This window comes from Morchella sextelata (assembly GCF_020137385.1).
Source record: "Morchella sextelata strain SCLS chromosome Unknown scls_15, whole genome shotgun sequence".
In the NCBI taxonomy this organism is placed as follows: domain Eukaryota; kingdom Fungi; phylum Ascomycota; class Pezizomycetes; order Pezizales; family Morchellaceae; genus Morchella; species Morchella sextelata.
Window position 1 is genome coordinate 1,431,589 of NW_025408630.1, and position 17,615 is coordinate 1,449,203.

Here is a 17,615-nt window from a genome sequence, read left to right on the forward strand (position 1 = left end):
GCATATTAAGCTCAACTCACGGTATGTACCTTTGCATTCCTAAATATTGATCGGTTTTCTGCTGTTTATTGCTGACTGTTGAGATGGATCGATGCTTATTTTCCGTCTACGCGGTATAATCTATGTGCAGCTAAAGTACTCATTTACCGCTGGTCGGCTACCTGTCCACACAGACGCCTAATCGGCCCAAGGCTTGTACCCAGCCTGCTACCGAGTCGCCCTATGTTTTGATGTGCGGCTGTTATTGCCCACCTCGTTTGAGCATAATTCTCTACTTAGTCTTTAGAAGCTTCTGAGTGATTGGCAGAGCTAGCTACATCTAGCTCTGCATGTGCAACGAACCCCTCGGTGAATATTTTCTCTATTATGGGTGAGTGTCTGAATATGATATATCTACTTATACTACAACTAACCGCGGACATTAAACGCCCACCACTTCTCCTCCTACCTTTCAAGAAAATCCACTATCAAAGAGAACCCCCTATCTCCTACAACTCATCATGCATCACTACCCCGCCTAATCTATCAGTTCAAACCCAGAGAAAGAAAGAAAAGAGAATCACCCACTTCTGCACAGCCTACCGCTATCCTCCACCGTCCACCTGTCGCTACCCACCGCAGTGATCGCATAGAAGATGTGCTCCGGATCATACTTGTCCTTGATCTTGAGCAGGCGGTCATAGTTCACGCCAAAGAACTCCTTCTGGAAGTTTGGCTCGTATGGGTCGGCCTCGTTCATGTACACGCCCGAGTCTGGGGCAAGCTCGCGGAGCGCGGCGTCCCACACATTGGTGATGATCTTTTGGTCGGCATAGGCTTTCGACATTGGTGCCGTGTCGTTCCAGGGACTATCGCAGCTGTTAGTATATCTAGCTCTGCAGGATGGGATCAATGCTTACATGGTGACAACGATACTCAGCTCATTGTCTCTCCACGCCGGGAGCACCGCGTTGTCAGGATACCCAGCAATCTCCATTGTCGGATGGGTGGTGATCTCGAAGATCAATGAGCCGGTATCAATGATCCCCCGAATCGCCTTGTTCAGTCCCTCGCGGTTCTCCAGCACAGTCTTTCGGGGGATGAGGCGGCCACCGTACTGCGCAATGCCAACTACGTTATAGTCAAACATGTCGTTAAACGCGGACAGATACGACGAGAACTCGGTCATGTTGTACGTGTATGGCAGCTCCAGCTCATCCAACTTCGCGACCAGCGGTGCCAAAAGCTCCTCACTCTCGGTCTTTGTGAGGCCGGGCCCAAACCACGGGCCCAGAGAGAACGACCCCGTGAAAAACGCATTGACACTGAAGGCCCCGCGGTCTGTATACGACAGCGTCATCTGATGGAAGAAATCCAGGGCGTCATACCACTTCTCCACCATCTCCGCACTCCCATCATGCGTGAACGTCAGTGTCGCGGCCGAAGTCACCCCGTCCGGATGCGCCTTCACCGTCATGGACGTCACCACCCCATACGTCCCTCCACCACCGCCGCTCAGTGCCCAATACAGATCACTATTCTTCCTCCGATTCGCCACGCGGTGCTTCCCGTCCGCCGTCACAACCTCCCACTCAAGTACCTGGTCCGCCGCCAGCCCATACCTCGACATCAACGCGCTGTGCCCGCCCCCCTGTGTATACCCCCCCGCAATGCCGACCGTATCGCACTCGCCCCCCACCACGGTCACCCCATACGGATCCGCCGCGCGATACGCCTCAAACCCCTGCACGCCCGCGCCCAGCTTCATCGCCGCCCCCGTCCAGTTCGCCGCCCCACTGTACGCCGGGATGTACGTGATGTCCTTCAGATGGTGTGTCCACACCGCGAGGGCCCCCGCGCCCGTCGACTTGCCCAGATAGTCGTGCCCCGTGTTGCGCACCACCAGCCTGACATTGTGCTCCTTCGCGAACGCAATTCCCGCCGCGATGTCCGCGGGCTCCGTCACATTGATGGCGTACCTGACATAGTTGCCCAGCTCGCACGGCGTGCTCGGGTCCGTGAAGGGGTCGCAGCTCTGCGCCGCCCACACGGGCGCCATGATGGACGACGAGGATTCGTCGTGGGCGGCCGTGTCGTGCCAGGTGTCTTGCAGGGCCTTGCATTTCTCCGCGTCGTAGGTCGGGGCGTGGCAGACGGACCCGATGGGGACGGTGGCGATGAGGCGGCCCGAGACGGTGGTGTTGAGGGCGGCCCAGTCGGCCGCGGAGGGCCAGCAGGGGTCCGTGGGGAAGCAGCGGCAGTCGGGGGTGCTGCTGGTGGCCGCGGTGAGGGCGGCGAGTGCTGCGAGGGTGAGGAGGCGGGCGGTGGGGCGTGGTGGTGCCATTGTAGGTACTCTACACGGTCAATGATGGGAGAGGTGGTGTTGGGTGTGTTGGGGTAATGATTAGAGGGGAGGGGGCTATTTCTACCTATGCCTCATCCCAGTACCTCCCTACGGGGCCATGGGCGCGGTCGGTAGGCTCCGAGGAAAAGTACCTGAGGCAGGTAGTTATGTTGCACATTCGTACTGAGTCGCTGCAATGCAATGCGCTGCATGGACAACTTGATCTCCAGGGTAGGGGGCCGCGGTGTGCCGTGCTAAGGTGTGGTGGGACAGGGATGGGCTGATCGGTCGGGAAGACAGCCCTATGTGGGGCAAGGTTTGGTGGGTTAGTAGGGATGGCCCCTTTGGGATTGTGCGTATCTGCTGGTTGATTGGAATAGTAGGTGCCAAGATGTGAATAGACAGTATCCCTTGGACGGATGAAACTCTCAAATTCGCAGCTTCCCTCTTTCAGCTAATACTAGCCCTATCCAGTAACTCGTGCTGATTTTTGATTGGCTGTATTATAATCACCGCACACAAAAAGCAAGAAGGTTACCTGACTAAGTGCGTGCACGGTCCAGGCTGCGAATTTGAGAGTTTCATCCGTCCAAGGGATAGGTGGAGGAGCGAACAGACAGGAACAGGCTACTTGGATTCGCTTGGATGATAACGTTATCCCAGTGCGTATGTAGGGAGATATGCTAAACATACAGTAGGCAGAGAGTCTCGGAAGAAGTCGAGTCTTGGGGGCGGTGAGTACGATGGTACGCTCTAGCCGGTTGTATCATCATACCTAATAAATAAGGGGACTTATATTCCCGGTCCTCTGCTATTGTAAAGACTGTGGTGGTTCGATCATTGGCAGGCCTGTACCGAATATCCCTTTTCGGATGTTGCAAAAAAGCAAAGAACGAATTGACCCGGTTGTGGAAGTAGTATTTACATACTGCAAGGGTTGACTTATAGTCGCAATAATCTACTTACACAAGTTCTAATACGGAGCCTGGGTGGTATTTACAGGGCCGCTGGCCCCACTCATATGGGCGTTATCAACCTTCTAATCATTGACACTAGTTAAGGGACGTGGTCGTAACATGAGTCGTCGGTTTCTATCAATGATCGTGATACCGTGAAAAGAGAAAAAGCACAAAGCTACTCAAAGAGGCCTATGATGTAATTCCGCGCAAGATTACCAACCCTTCATGAATGAGACCCCGTTCTGCGATTGGCCAAAATAAAATATGGTTTATCGTTAGCCCGCTTGCCCGCCATCCATGAACCATTCACCAACGGCGCAGGACCACGCGGTTGATGTTTAGATTGGCGGCATACTATGCGCGGCGGACCTTAGCTTAGTTCTTTAAGTCCCAGTAGTGATGTGTATCGACCATGCAAGGAATGCATTTACGGTTGCAACATATATGATGATTGTGTGCTTTCCCATTCGTCTCGTCAACTACTTTAGATGAGCGTAGTAACCTGCGTCAGACCAAGTAGGTTCGAGCAATTAATCACTAGGCACTCACTAGATTGCCTACAGCAGATATCCAGCGAGAACACATGCACAGAATAAACGCAACTGTAGCGCCTATTGATCCGAAACACACACAACAGCAATGATGGTGACCATTCCTCGAGACAAGGACAGGCAAGGACAGGTACTTGTTCTTCTAGACAACCGTCCTCCCTACAGGCAATGACACAGGACGCTCGTCGTCCTCGCTCGTGGACCACGCTACCTAAAGTCAAGCCATTGATGCTACATGCATCTATCTCCCGTCCAGTCCAGTCCAGCGTAAAAAAGTCAGTCATTTTCGTACCCCTATATAAAGCCGCAAACTGACCATAAGTGATTGTTTCCATGCACGTTGTATGTCCCAGCCTAGCTAGATATGTATATACCCTGGAAACCAGCACGGATATTTTTATCTGTCCACAGGATAGACCAGCCCCCAACATTTATCACAATTATATGCATTTCATCCACAACAAACGAGCCAGGCGGCACCTATAGATACGTCCCCTTGCCTAATCGCTACCCAAGACGAACAATAAATCACCAAGAGCCCTCTCTCTCCTCCCTTCCATATTATCATCCCAAGTACCTCGCCCGCAATCAACCGAAAACCAAACTCCAAGAGTCATCGCCTCCCCACGCCGTAGAGGGTGGGGAGGCTGATGGATGCGTACTCGGGGAGTCGAACCCCGTTCTCCCGCTTGGGAAGCGAAAATCATAACCGTTAGACCAAGTACGCTTGCTCATCCTCTTTGTTTGTACATCTTTATTGGCTGTGTGCGGGGTAGGTAAGCTCTGGTACGACGTGAAGGTTTGCCAAGGGTTACTAATCGGGGTGGTGGTATGGCTTTATCGGTTTACCAACGCAGTGATCATTGGTCCCACAAAATAATCATCAGAAGTTTCAATTCGCTTGTCATTTATTTCAATTCCCAGGTATCGACCGTATCGTAATCCCCTCCTCCCCCTCCTCTCCTCTCCGCCGCTCCCTATCCAGCAGGCCCCCCTTTTTTTTTCATAATAATACAGAACTACAACTTCCATCTTACAGCTTACTCTCGCCGGTGTGGCTAGAGAACAACAACAACCCACGGTTAGAAACAACAGTCCCCAAAAAGCAAGACCACCCCCCCCCCCCCAATAAATAATTCCTTGTACTATACAATGGCGGGATTTAACGAAATGATGCAACCTACTCGAGATCGGCGATCTATATTACGCAGTCAGTGTACTATTCGATTCATCTATAGTAATTGATACGGGGGGATGGTGCATACCTTCAAACAAGCCTTTCCAAAGTTCTCCCCCTTCAGCATACCCACAAACCCATCAACCGCGTTCTCCAACCCCTCCGTCACCGTCTCCCGGTACACAAACTCCTTGTTCACCAACCACTTCCTAATATTCTCCTGATGCTCCTTCGTATACTTCGGTCCCATATTCGGATCCCCCACAATGAAACCCCTAATCGTCAGCCTCTTTGCCACAATATTCATGGTATTCTTCAACCCATAAATCTCATCGCTGCTCTTCACATTATACTGCGAGATCATGCCGCACTCGATGAAGCGCGCAAAGTCCTTCGCGGCGTTCAGCGCCGCGTCGAGCGTCTCGCCGCCAACGTTGTCATAGTAGATGTCGATGCCCTCGGGGGCATACTTCTTGAGCGCCGCAGAGGGTGACTCCGTCTTGTAGTTGAAGGCGGCGTCGAAGCCAAGCTCAGACTTGAGGAAGGCTACCTTCTCGTCGGAGCCGGCGGAGCCGACGACGCGGAGGCCCTCGCGCTTGGCGAGCTGGCCGACGATGGAGCCGACGGCGCCGGAGGCGGCAGTGACGAAGATGGTTTCGCCCTTCTTAGGCTTACCGATCTCGTAGAATGAGGAGCTGGGTGAGAGATAGATGTTAGTTAACCATTGACTTAATTCGGGATATACGGCATGCATCGTGCGGGGGAGCGGGAAATACTCACTAGGCGGTCAATCCGGGCATACCCAAGATACCCAAGAAGTAGCTGAGCGGGAATCCCTCCTTATTATCGAGGACCCTCAGACCGCCGAGCCTCTCCTTCGGCACAACGGTGTACTCCTCCATCCCGACATGGCCAGTGACGATGTCGCCCTCCTTGAAGTCCGGGGAGTCTGACTTGACGACCTTTGAGACGCCGGCGCTGTCGATCGGGGAGTTGAGGGTGAAGGCCGGGGAGTAGGAATTGATCTCGGCGGGGCGCATGCGGCCGCGCAGGTACGGGTCGAAGGAGACGACTCCGTTCTTGAGGATCACGCCGCCGGCGGGGACGGCGTCGAGGTCGACAGAGAGGGTCTCGAGGCGGAGGTTGTCGGAGTTGGGGTACCCGTGGGGGCAGGACTTGAAGACGATGGCTTTGTTCTCGACCATTGTGAGTGTTGGTTGGGTGTTTTGGGGGGTTGTTGATTGGAGGTAATTGAATGAATTGGTGTGTGGGATGGAATTGTATGTAGGATATCGATGAGGACAGAGGAGGGGGATGCTTTATATATCTATCGGCCCATGAAGAATTCGAAGTACTTTCAATTTGTAAGGCTCGGAAAGATAGATGCTCCGTCCACCTTCAGCAGTGACAAGCTAATTCCATGGCGGGGGTGGGATGGGATGCCAGCTACCCTCAATCCCCGAAGGTTGTGGATTTGCAACGAAACCCACCTGGGAGCTTGGAATTGAGCAGAATCCTGGTAACGTCACACCTTTCCCAGCTGGGAGGGATTTCGTTCTGCGGTGTTCTGGCACCAACATTAGAAATCAGGAACGAATTAAACCAAGGAAGGGTTAGGGGAGAAGTGCAGTGGTGGGGAGACCTTGGCGCCTCGGCATACTGAGCGCTTGTGACGCTAGTTGTTGCCGGAACGCGTCCGATTGACGGAAGACCCGCAGTGGAGCTGAGATCCTGAAGGGTTCTTTTGGCAAGGGTTGGCCGAAATGCAGCAATCTCCTCCTCCTCCTCCTCCGCCTCCGCCTCCTGCTTCACCTCTTGAGTCTTCCTCGTGGTCTTACGTACGAACGCCTACTTGGAATCATTGAGGCAGTGGGAATGAATGGCCTGTGAATTGCACACACGATGGCATCTTGGTGTTGCACGTTTGTAAGCAGATTGATAGGGTGTAGATCCGAGGCAACAGGGGGCGGCGCTGCGGATGAATTCTGATCGAGAGTGAAGATGCAAAAGTTTACTATTCTAGTCTCTCAGAGGCAGCATTACTAGCGAGACACCTGTTATCACTCGCTCTCGAAATTAACCGCGGTCCTTCCTCTAAAACATGATCCAGTGGGGTAAAAAAGAAGGTTCCAGGAGAATATATTTATCGGCCAGCCATAGGTGCATGCGCATCTCTAAGATGAGGCTTTTAAAGTTATGATAAGCTCAGATGACCCTTCCAAAACATCTTTGAGAGGACACTCCGTCAGTATGCTGAGGACACTCCGTCAGTATGCTGAGGACAGCTGTGATATGTAACCATACATGTACTCTATACATCATTATTAAAGGCCCCAAATAGCCAAAGATCGCAGCCGTGCACTTTCCATGGCGCAGGGGCAGCGCCTCAAAATAGACTCCCGCCATTGACATTACAATGGCGCGATCTCGAGCAACAATCAGTGCTCTGTCTCTCTACCGTAGAGAAATGACGAAACCGATTCCACTCGCATCGACGTCTTACCAAGCATTTCCCACCGGCAATGACACCACCACCCCTACATGTACTCAGGTACCACAACCCCGTCCAGCAGTCGCAGTAGCAGCAACGTCGTCAACCACCCGATCCGGGTCCTACAGGCCCCTATATTCCTTTTTCCAACTAAATAATAATCCCCATCAGCCTCCCAACCGTAGTTTACTAAACGCCTCTCCTCCGACCCCTGCCGGCGCCCAGCCAACACACCCCATCACCACAGCAACAACAACAGCTCCGTCTCCCACAACCCCAAGCTCACACCTCACACACATCACTCACCCCTATCACCCTCGCCAGCACCCCCAAACCCAAAATCCAAACCCAAACCCACCACACAAACAACAATGGCATCGTGGCTCTACAACACCCTCCTCGGCGGCGACAACCCGACCCCGGGCGCCATCCGCCTCCCCGACAGCGCCTCCGCCCCAAGCAGCACCGCCCCCCCACCCTACACACGCACCAAGTCGCCGCGGCCGCGCGCGCCCCTCTCCCTCCCCGCTCTCGACGCCCTCCGCGGCAAGCGCGTCATCCTCGCCTCCGCCAGCCCGCGCCGCAAGCAGCTCCTCTCCCAAGTACCGCTCCCCCCCCCCCCCAAAAATCTCCCCCTATCCAACCCACCTGCACAAACTAACAGACCACAGATCGGCCTAACAGACATCGAGGTGGTGCCCTCCAAGTTCGCCGAGAACCTGGACAAGGCGCACTACACGCCCTTCGAGTACGTGCTCGCCACGGCAACGAACAAGTGTGCCGACGTGTACAAGACCGAGATCGACAACGAGGTGCTGGGCGAGCCGGCGATCGTCATTGCGGCGGATACGGTCATTGTCACGTATGATGGCGAGATCATGGAGAAGCCGCGGAGCGAGGAGGGGCACCTGGCGATGCTGAAGACGCTGCGGGACGGGATGCCGCATAAAGTGTAAGTGATCTTTGAAGAGGAAAGGGGGGGGGGGGGGGAGGATTGTGCTGATAAGAATGGCAGATATACGGCGGTCGTGGCGATGGTGCCGCTCGAGACGGTGGTGCACCCGGGGTATTGCCAGGAGAGCCATGTGGAGGAGACGGTGGTGGAGTTTGACAAGATGGTGACGGACGACCTGTTGGAGGCGTATGTGAAGACGCGGGAGGGCGCGGACAAGGCCGGCGGGTATGCGATACAGGGCACGGGCAGCATCTTGGTCAAGAGGATTGAGGGCACGTTTGATAATGTGGTGGGGCTGCCGCTGAGGGGCACGCTGAGGATCATTGAGAAGGCGATGAGTGCGGAGGAGATGCAGGAGGACGAGGAGGAGGAGATCGAGTAGGGGGGATGAGTAGATTTCTTGTCTCGTTTTTTTTTTTTGACTTTGGCTTTGGCTTTGGCTGTGGTATAAATTGGTGGGTATTAATGGATGTCTCTTTCCTGTTTCGTCTTTGTTTGCGTTTGTGTTTTGATTTTTCTCCTTTGGCACGTTCTCATGCATGATATAAAGTCCTCGACAGAGAGGAAGCTCTGAACTGTACACTTATAGACGTACTTTCATGTCTATCGTCATATCCTTCATCTGATATAACGTCCAAGTAAGTATAGTTGAAGATTTTTGGGAGTCGGCTACTAGGTCGTCCCTTCCCCTAGACATAATAATGTGTACGTAGCTTTGATGGACGCAACCCACCGTGTACATCCCCCCGATGCCGGATACCGCTAGATCGAAGACTATTATAAAGCTGTTCCCAACCAACGCCTTTACCCCAACCCACGATTGCAAACCTCTCCGCAGCTAACCGGACAGAAGCCGCCCTTCTCAACTGGACACCGGCCTCCTGGTAACGAAACCATGAAGGGACGGTGGATGGTTTAGTTAATTAGTTTATATTTACATTACCGGCACGTGATCGAGTGATTGCCTGTGATTTCAACCTGGTTGTGCCGCGAGGAGGAGTAGCGTTCTTATCAATAACACAATCTTATTTGGAACCAATTCTTATTGACGGCTTGCTAGGTGTGACATATCAAACCGAGAGTGGTCCCGCGCGCCTTTCGATTATATAGAAAGTCTTGACCCTTTTTTTTTTCTCCCGTGGAGGAAAGAGCTGGAAGATTCGTGCCTTGGGATCGAAGAAAGAATTAAAACGGCTCCGGGAAAGTTGCGTTGTGGTGCAGGTGGACAGACTAGGATAGTTGTGGGGAATGCGAGGACAGGTGGGGATACATGTAGTTGTGGGGAATGCGGACAGGTGGCCATGGTGCTTATGACGAAGGACAGGTCACAGTGGTCACGGTGTCCTCGCTACATGTAATTAGATTTGCCTACGACTATATGTATTTCTTGTGTCTCGCCTTCTTTACTTCTTAAGAATCTTAACATCAATGACTTACAACAAATAGCATTCAGCAACAAATGGTGTACAGCGACAGATGCCTAAAGCCCGCTTCCAACAGCATATGATCATTGCCTATCTCAACACCCACCGGAAGCTGCGGGTCTGAGTGGAGTTTCAAAGAAATATTATAACTATTCAACTTTTCAAATCTTCGAAATGTAAACCAGGTATTAGCTCTAGCGCTCTTCTGTTAACCTTCATAGTGTTGATGTAGTTTTACATAGAGGCCAGGGCTTATGAGTATTTGCATCGATATCTAAGGATTAAAATAGGCCTTGCATTGGGCCTGTATGCCCGGCCCTCTCCTTGGACCTCTTATTTTTGCACCCGGGCCCGGTCAGGTCTCGGAACGTTTGAGGCCCGGGCCGGCTAGGTAAAGAAGACTTGAGGGGCAGTAAGGGCGCGCGCAGATAGAACAGCAGCAACTCAGTGTTTAATATCATGGGACCGGGTAATGAAAAAAGGGATCGTTAGCGAAATTGTATACTCATTTAATTGATATTTTCTTCCCATACCCGTATCCAAGGAGGCCCAGGTCCGTCCCGGGCCTTTCTTGTTGGGCCCGGGCTCGGCTTTTCATACTCGGGCCGGGCCAGGTCAGAGGTAGTTGAAGGCCGGCCCATTTCCGTCCTTGTTTGCATCATCCTCAAATACTACATGTACATTACTCTATGAGATAAACCTAAACTGAGTTCCGCTCTTCTAGGCCTGGACTCGACATACATCTCGACTGTTGGTTTCGCTGTTTTTTTTTGCTCTCTTGATGTGCCGATCGTTAGTCACAGCCAGTCACTCGCCCAACAGGCCACGTGCTCGCCGAGCCGACTACACACGCAAGGATGCGGCACAACACACACCACCATACCGTTTTATCAAACTCGTAGCGTATCATAGGGCTGCATGTTCTCCACCCGGGCCCATGGCCATGACATCGGGGTCTCCGGTAAGCCTGCCAGCCCACTTATCCTAAATGGGGACAGCTTCCATTCCAACCACAATTAACCACTAGTGTATATCTGTGAAGGTACATGTATGTATTGGAGTTTCGAACTAGATTTAATATGGGAGGTGGGCCGGCATGGCCGGGATCAGGAGCGACAACTCATCCAGCTTGGCTCCAGCTTATTCACATTGGCGGGGTTGCAGTGGAGTGTGGCCTTCGCCGGATGAAATGGTGTTAGTGCTTCTAGGGTTCTATTAGATCTATAGAGGGGATTGATCTAGTTTCATCAAATCAGGTAAAAGTCTAAATCCACGATTTGAAGCTTTTCATGATATCAATTAACTTTAAAAATTGCCTCTTAAATTAAAGCAGAGCTTCGGGAATCTTCGATATCAACGTGTTTGGCAAGCGTTAAGACACAATTGCAACTCGATTACTGCTTCTGGTTGAGCCTAGTCACAGCCCACTCTCAATATGCCGAAACCACCTACCTGTTTCTGGGACCTGTCAGATATGTATGTTCCAGAGCTCGTATCAAGCCATGCAAGCTAGCTCTCGGGTAATGATCAACATCACGTAAAATCTTTAAAAAGGAACCCTACCCCCCCCCCCCCCCCCCCCAAGCTTCCGACACTAGCACCTCGATCAATTAATTAATTCAATATGGCACAAAATACGCACCCAGACCACTACACAGTCCTCACGAATAATACCCTTACGAAGGATATTACTCTCTTCATAGGCCTCGTTATCCCCAGCGTCCTCGACATCTCAAAGCTCAAAAATGCACACGAGGAGCTAGTCAAACACTGGCCCATTCTCGGGGGCACATTGGTCACCTCAGTATGCATCTCCCAATTATCCCTCTCTCACAGTAAGTAGACTCGGACTCACAAATAAAACTCTAGACCAAACCCTACTCCTTCACCACCGGCACCACCATTGACTTCCAATCCCGCACACTCCCCACTACCCTCGCCGCCACCCTACCATTCGACTTCCGCACCCCGCTGACCGCCTCCGCCCCATCGCCCACCCTCCATACCCACGCCGGCGGCGACCCTAAAGACGCTGTGTTCCACTTCGACAGCATGCGACCCATGAACAAGCTCCCGACCACATTATTCGCCCTACGCGTAACACTCCTCCAAGATGCAACCCTCCTCGGCTTCCGTGCGCCACACCACCTCGTCGACGGGAAAGGCATGTTCGAAATCGTGAATGCATATGCCACTACCCTTTCCCGGGGCGTTCAAAGCCTCCCGCAGCTCGTCCCGCCACCCGACGTGCATGTACTCCGCGGGGACGGCAGCGACGGGGTAAAGCTGAGCGGGTTAGTGGAGGGCAAGGATTATCTGCCAGAGACAGTGAAGGAGGGCGCGCGATTTGTAGATCCGCGGGAGAACTTCACGTTGGGGCTGTGGTCGTTGTTGATGTTTATTGGACGCTTGCTGGTGAAGCAGGTGCTGGGGCCCGCGGTGGGGTTGGGGGAGAAGGGGGAGGGTAGGTATGTGCATGTGTCGGGGGTGTGTATAGAGGACTGGATGAAGAGGTGTCAGGCGGAGCTCGATAAGGCTGCGGAGAGGGGGGAGCTGGAGGAGGGATCAGGGCTCCAGCTGACGAAGAATGATGTGCTCTCGGCGTATTGGTTGAAGGTAGATATTATTTTCCCTTCTATATCGTTTTCGGTGTTTTCGCCCGGTGTGATAGAAGTATAGTATGTAACCGTGACTTACTCGATACCGATACATCATAACAGGCAAACCACGCCGCCTTCAAGCCCGACAACGGCCCGATAGACCTCATGTACAACCTCAACTACCGCCCGCACCTCCGCCCCGCGGAAGCGGGAACCACCTACCTGCACAACAGCTACTACAACATCCGCGCCAACTTCCCCTCTCTTTCCGCGTTCCAAAAGCTGCCACTTTCCCGCCTCGCCCTCGAAATCCGTCTCTGCGTGCTGCGCAACAAGCAGCCCTCTGCCGTGCGCAAAACACTACAGTTCATGGAGGACACTGTGGATAAGGTGCTTTCGCCGGGGGTGCCCGGCGGCAGGCCGGACTTCTTGCCGTTTTTGAGTAGTTGGACGACCTTTGAGTATAATAGGTTGGACTTCTCAGGGGCATGCGAGGAGGGGGAGGAGGGGAGGGTCGAGTTTACGCATGCGTATTGTGGATTTCCGGGGGGGATTGAGATGAGGCCGTTTGGGGTTACGTTGAAGGACGGGAAGGGGGGGTATTGGATCAGGACTTGGTTGGGGAAGAGGGCGTGGGAGGGGCATGAGAAGGCGTGGGAGTTTTAATATCTCTTTTGCTGGGTTATCAAATAAACACATTATTCCATATTTGTTAAACATATATACGCAAACGATAAGACATAGAGTACTCTTTTCAAGTAATACTGAACCCAATATTCTCACCCCAAGCTACACTCAATACTCCACATGAAACTCCCGAAAACAAAACTCCTTACACAGACTCTCCCCGCAAAACTTACACTCAAACGACGTCCTCTGCACCCTCCCCCTCGGATGCGAGATCTTCCACCTCTCAAACAGCTCTGCATGCCGCTCCTTGTGCAGACGGATGTACCGGCAGAACACACACAGCTGGGAGCGCTGGTGCTTCGTCGAATGCACAAGGACGTGGTTGCCCGGTGTCAGCCGCCGCATGGGGAGCGCGTAGTGTTTGGAGATGTAGCCTTGCCCGCGGCTGGCGTGCGTGTTGCCTTTGGGGCAGGGGCGGTGGGGAAGGTGGGGTGAGGTGCTGGTGCGAGCCGGGGCGAGGGGGGGAGGGGGTTCGGCCGTGGTGGGAGCTGAGGTGGTGTCCGGGGGTTGGGACATTGAGATGGGTTTGATTACAAGGCCTTAGTGTATGTATTGAGAGTTGTGTGATTTCGTAAAATAGGTGGACGTCTCTGATCACCTCGAATAGACTTAGTAGCCAAAGTCCGAACCCATATATGCTTGCTGTTAGGTGGTTACTCTCAAGCCAATCTAGGTATTGGAGGTAGTCTTGAGCTCTTGAAAGATCTTATATCCAAGCTCCCGGCTTATCTAGGCCTCACAGTTGACCGTTGAATTCCCTCTTAACTTAATCAAATGGATAATAATGATATGATATCTCGAACTACAACCCGCGGGTTAACCGCCAGTTATAGAATAGTATTAGCACTGCCAGCACAATCATCATAGAGCCGGTGGGAATCTTACCTACCTTCGCAATCAGGTACAGTAATTGTCGTAGCTGTCGTTGTGAGAGGTGGTGAAAGAGGTGGTGAAAGATGATGTCATCAGCCACACGCCTAGCCTAGCCACTGTGGAGGGAACCTCCGCTCGAGTGATGGGCTGTGATTAGCGTAAACCGCAAACCGGTGCCGTGTTTTCAAAATCTGGTCGCACGGCCGCGTGTCACCGGTCTATGTGTATGGAATAAGAGTTTGTTCTTTTTTTTAAACGACGCGACTCAGTCGTCCTCTCTTGGGCCGGGGCGGAAAAACGCGAAGTCTTATTGAAGAATATCTAGGCCAGTCTATCTCTTCATCTAGGCATCTACGTTCACTTCCCAAACACCTTGAGCGATGCTCACTTTCTATCGGCTCAATTAATGAATTAAACAAAAAAAAGAAAAACTTTCTATTGGCTGGTTTGAGGATTGACGAACGTACAACCGGCCACCAACTTGAACAACGGCCCTGAGTAAGGACAGCTAGCACTAGATTCAGATCCTGGGCCAAGGAGCCAAGAACATCCTATTCTGGTGACGATTCCTTCCTTCACTACATGTAGTCTTACAAGCTCTTACACCAAGTACTAACAAACATTCACGTCTTCTTTACCGTACCAAAGCTTCCATCAGCTGGTTTCTTACACAGTAAAACCACCCCGAAGATTTCACCACAGAAGCGCTCTCATGCTTTGACAATAAGAAGACTAATCGAAGTTAACAGAAATACCAAGGCGGCTACCATATCGCACTCAAAGCCTCCTGCGCGCCTTTTCTGCTGATACATGTACCCCCGGTCTCCGTCCAAAGGCAGGTTTCACTGTACTTCCGCAGTATAATTCCCGGCGCTTAGTTCTCCTACGGTGCTAAGTTATCAGCCACTCACGTACCCAGGCCTGCAAAAGCTACTGCTCTCTAAGATGACGCAGTCATTGCGCACAGCAGAGATCTATGGCTAGATGAACTGAAAAGAATAAGCAAAGGATGACGACAGTCCTAATCCCAAGTGGGTTACTTTATAGGATGATAGCAGATAATGGCATCAAGTACGATCTTCCACGATATGCCCCTGTCAATAAGCTTCAGCCTTGTCTTACTAATATCAGCACCTTGTTTGCGATGACCCGGAAACACGGTCGCGATGAACTACATCCTGGACCCTGTTCTGGCCAGCATCACCAGATTTACTTCATCGTTTACCGCCGACTTCAGTATGTCTTCTCAGTGTCCGTCCATTTACCGAACGATCTCACGCAACGGCTGAATCTAAATAGCCTTCTATCTACTGAGGCCTTCCATGGAACTTTTGAAACCCTGTACTGTCCCAATGAGGATACCGAGTGACGCCCCATGACCTGTCCGATCAAGACGTCATATCACCCCATATGGCTCTAAGAGTGATGGTCGGGCAGGACCCTGAACATCTTGTACAAGAAAGACCCTGCAGTGCCATCTAACGAAAAAAGAACGCCTTCCAGAAAAATTTTTCCTTAAACATAGAAAAACTCAGCCACCACCACGCCGCCGCCATCACCGCCTCCTTGAATTTGCAATCAAGGTCACGTGATAGGCAGATTGCAACCCACCCTTCTACCAGATAATGCGATGCAGCCTTGAGAGGCGAGACAGAGAATGGTGGTGTGCAGCTCCAGACGTTGAGCCTCCATACCTGCACAGCCAAGCCACACGAGCTGAGAATGAAGAATAAAATAAACAAGCCCAGTAAGGCAGCTACAATTGCGAATGACGAATCGCGAGCTGCGAAAACCGGCTTTTTGTCTTCAAGACAGACGAAGGTTCAAAAAAACCCTCACACACCACACGAGCGAGAGCAAAAAAGATGGGAACGTTGCACAATGCCCCCATCGCAGATCCTCCCATGCGTGGGGGGGTTGCGGTAACCGGTGTGGCATGTTGAACCCCAGATGCTCCATGCCACCAAAACCCTAAGCGGAAAGGGTTGAAAATGAACCAAGCCGTCTCTAAAAAAAATCTTGGTTTTCTGATGTTTGATAGACGCTGCAAGTTCTCTTCTCTATTTTTTTTCCGAAACCGTGGCCCCCCCCGATGTCACGCATCTAACTGGTTGCTGTTGCATACGCGAGGAAACACAATTTACGGCCTGAAGTACCGTAGAGTGCCTAGCCTAGCTAAAGTGCCCATGTCCCAGTGCGCTGGATGAGCTACCGGGTGTCTCTTTTCCACCCTAGACCGAACTAGAAGGCTTCCCCGGGAACTCACATTCAAGTTCTAGCAAAGTCTATCTATCACTCTAGAAATACCCATACCTCCTGGTACTCTACTTTACTCAAACCCCCCCGCCGCAGATGATGCAAATTTCCATGCACAATATGTAATATCCAGGAACATTTTTACCGTATATGACGACTTCATCTCGGGTATGAAGGGCGTGCATAACTACCGGTAGGTACTACACTCACCCTGACTCCTGCTTCTCTTGAAAACACACCCTCAGGGTGTATGTAGGTATTTACCGTCGTAAATAAGCAATCAAACTCGCAGAAATAAATGGGTAAAATACTTACCTACTCTACACTGGCTCGGGAACGGGACGGGTCTCACCGTCCTCTTGGTCAACGGCCGTTAACTATCATCACCACGGAGCCCCGTAAGGTTCAAGCGTGGAGAGTACCGGCATCTAGCTAGCTTCTTGAAGTACTAATTCTACGGCCCGAGTACCTGCTGTCGAGGGAAGGTATGGGATGGATCACAATTTCGTTGGTTCGGAAACGTCAAAAAAGAAAACCATGACTCCCCCAAGAAATTTTAAAGGGGAGGTAGGGGGGCAGGGCGACAAAAGGCCCGTGAACAAACGAAAAGAACGCCCCCCCTTCTTCTTGTTCTAGAAATACCATCTGTCCACCCCCGGACTTATTCTTCTTGTCGGGTCCTATGATAAGATAGGTAGAGTGGGTAGGGTATGTGCTCTATGTTTTGTTTTTAATTTCCGGGAGGAATACTGGGGGGTGGGAGCTTTCAACGGTTCTTGAAACGATACCAGGTGCGCTTTTGGGGACTGTAATTTGCTAGCCAGGGAAATGCCGTCATTGGGTATTGAAATCCATGGTAGAGTGCCTCTGTCGGGAGGGGGTGGGTATCAACACTCAGGAACAGAGGCAACACACCCCAATGAAGCTATTTTAATACACACGTTGGGATGAAATGCCACCGGGAACTTATCGTCACCAGCGTCATCATCATCATCACAGCAAAAGGAGGTGAATTTATATTTTCTGTTGGCTGGCGCGCGACACCGACTGCACGGCTCTGTTCTGTTCGAAACACATAGTTCAACCCAGAAAGGCAGGCTTCGAGAAAAGCTGACACGTTCGCTCGCTGGCTTGGGGGTGGGTGGAAAATAGGGGAAGAAGAGGGTGGGGGCACGAACTAACCATATTTGGTCCGACAGGCGATAAGGATAAGATGAGGGAGGGGAGAGGTGCCAACGAACTGGAAACCTGAATCGATTTCGATTCGAGGCGTGTTCATCTCAGAATGTTTTACCGACGGGGTTGGGTTTGTTCGC

At 51.9% G+C, this 17,615-nt stretch overlaps 7 protein-coding genes across 7 annotated transcripts; 2 read left to right on the plus strand and 5 right to left on the minus strand.

Annotated features, from left to right (window-relative positions):
• Window positions 1-488: 488 nt before the first annotated feature.
• Window positions 489-2,323, minus strand: H6S33_003667 (uncharacterized protein; the record flags this gene model as incomplete). The annotated part of the gene is made up of 3 exons (XM_044835034.1): window positions 489-517; window positions 568-848; window positions 900-2,323. The coding sequence occupies 3 exons, from the start codon at window positions 2,321-2,323 to the stop codon at window positions 489-491; spliced, it is 1,734 nt and encodes a 577-aa protein (XP_044692028.1).
• Window positions 2,324-5,013: 2,690 nt separating this feature from the next.
• H6S33_003668 (uncharacterized protein) lies at window positions 5,014-5,764 on the minus strand (the record flags this gene model as incomplete). The annotated part of the gene is made up of 2 exons (XM_044835035.1): window positions 5,014-5,031; window positions 5,099-5,764. 2 exons carry the CDS (start codon window positions 5,762-5,764, stop codon window positions 5,014-5,016), a joined length of 684 nt encoding a protein of 227 aa, XP_044692029.1.
• Window positions 5,765-5,789: 25 nt separating this feature from the next.
• H6S33_003669 (uncharacterized protein) lies at window positions 5,790-6,215 on the minus strand (the record flags this gene model as incomplete). Its single annotated transcript, XM_044835036.1, has 1 exon — window positions 5,790-6,215. One exon carries the CDS (start codon window positions 6,213-6,215, stop codon window positions 5,790-5,792), a length of 426 nt encoding a protein of 141 aa, XP_044692030.1.
• Window positions 6,216-6,462: 247 nt separating this feature from the next.
• On the minus strand, window positions 6,463-6,919 carry H6S33_003670 (uncharacterized protein; the record flags this gene model as incomplete). The annotated part of the gene is made up of 3 exons (XM_044835037.1): window positions 6,463-6,577; window positions 6,653-6,835; window positions 6,912-6,919. The coding sequence occupies 3 exons, from the start codon at window positions 6,917-6,919 to the stop codon at window positions 6,463-6,465; spliced, it is 306 nt and encodes a 101-aa protein (XP_044692031.1).
• Window positions 6,920-7,872: 953 nt separating this feature from the next.
• On the plus strand, window positions 7,873-8,838 carry H6S33_003671 (uncharacterized protein; the record flags this gene model as incomplete). The annotated part of the gene is made up of 3 exons (XM_044835038.1): window positions 7,873-8,103; window positions 8,173-8,453; window positions 8,517-8,838. The coding sequence occupies 3 exons, from the start codon at window positions 7,873-7,875 to the stop codon at window positions 8,836-8,838; spliced, it is 834 nt and encodes a 277-aa protein (XP_044692032.1).
• A 2,666-nt stretch (window positions 8,839-11,504) lies between these two features.
• H6S33_003672 (uncharacterized protein) lies at window positions 11,505-13,146 on the plus strand (the record flags this gene model as incomplete). The annotated part of the gene is made up of 3 exons (XM_044835039.1): window positions 11,505-11,684; window positions 11,750-12,496; window positions 12,601-13,146. The coding sequence occupies 3 exons, from the start codon at window positions 11,505-11,507 to the stop codon at window positions 13,144-13,146; spliced, it is 1,473 nt and encodes a 490-aa protein (XP_044692033.1).
• Window positions 13,147-13,275: 129 nt separating this feature from the next.
• On the minus strand, window positions 13,276-13,686 carry H6S33_003673 (uncharacterized protein; the record flags this gene model as incomplete). Its single annotated transcript, XM_044835041.1, has 1 exon — window positions 13,276-13,686. The coding sequence occupies one exon, from the start codon at window positions 13,684-13,686 to the stop codon at window positions 13,276-13,278; it is 411 nt and encodes a 136-aa protein (XP_044692034.1).
• Window positions 13,687-17,615: the final 3,929 nt, after the last annotated feature.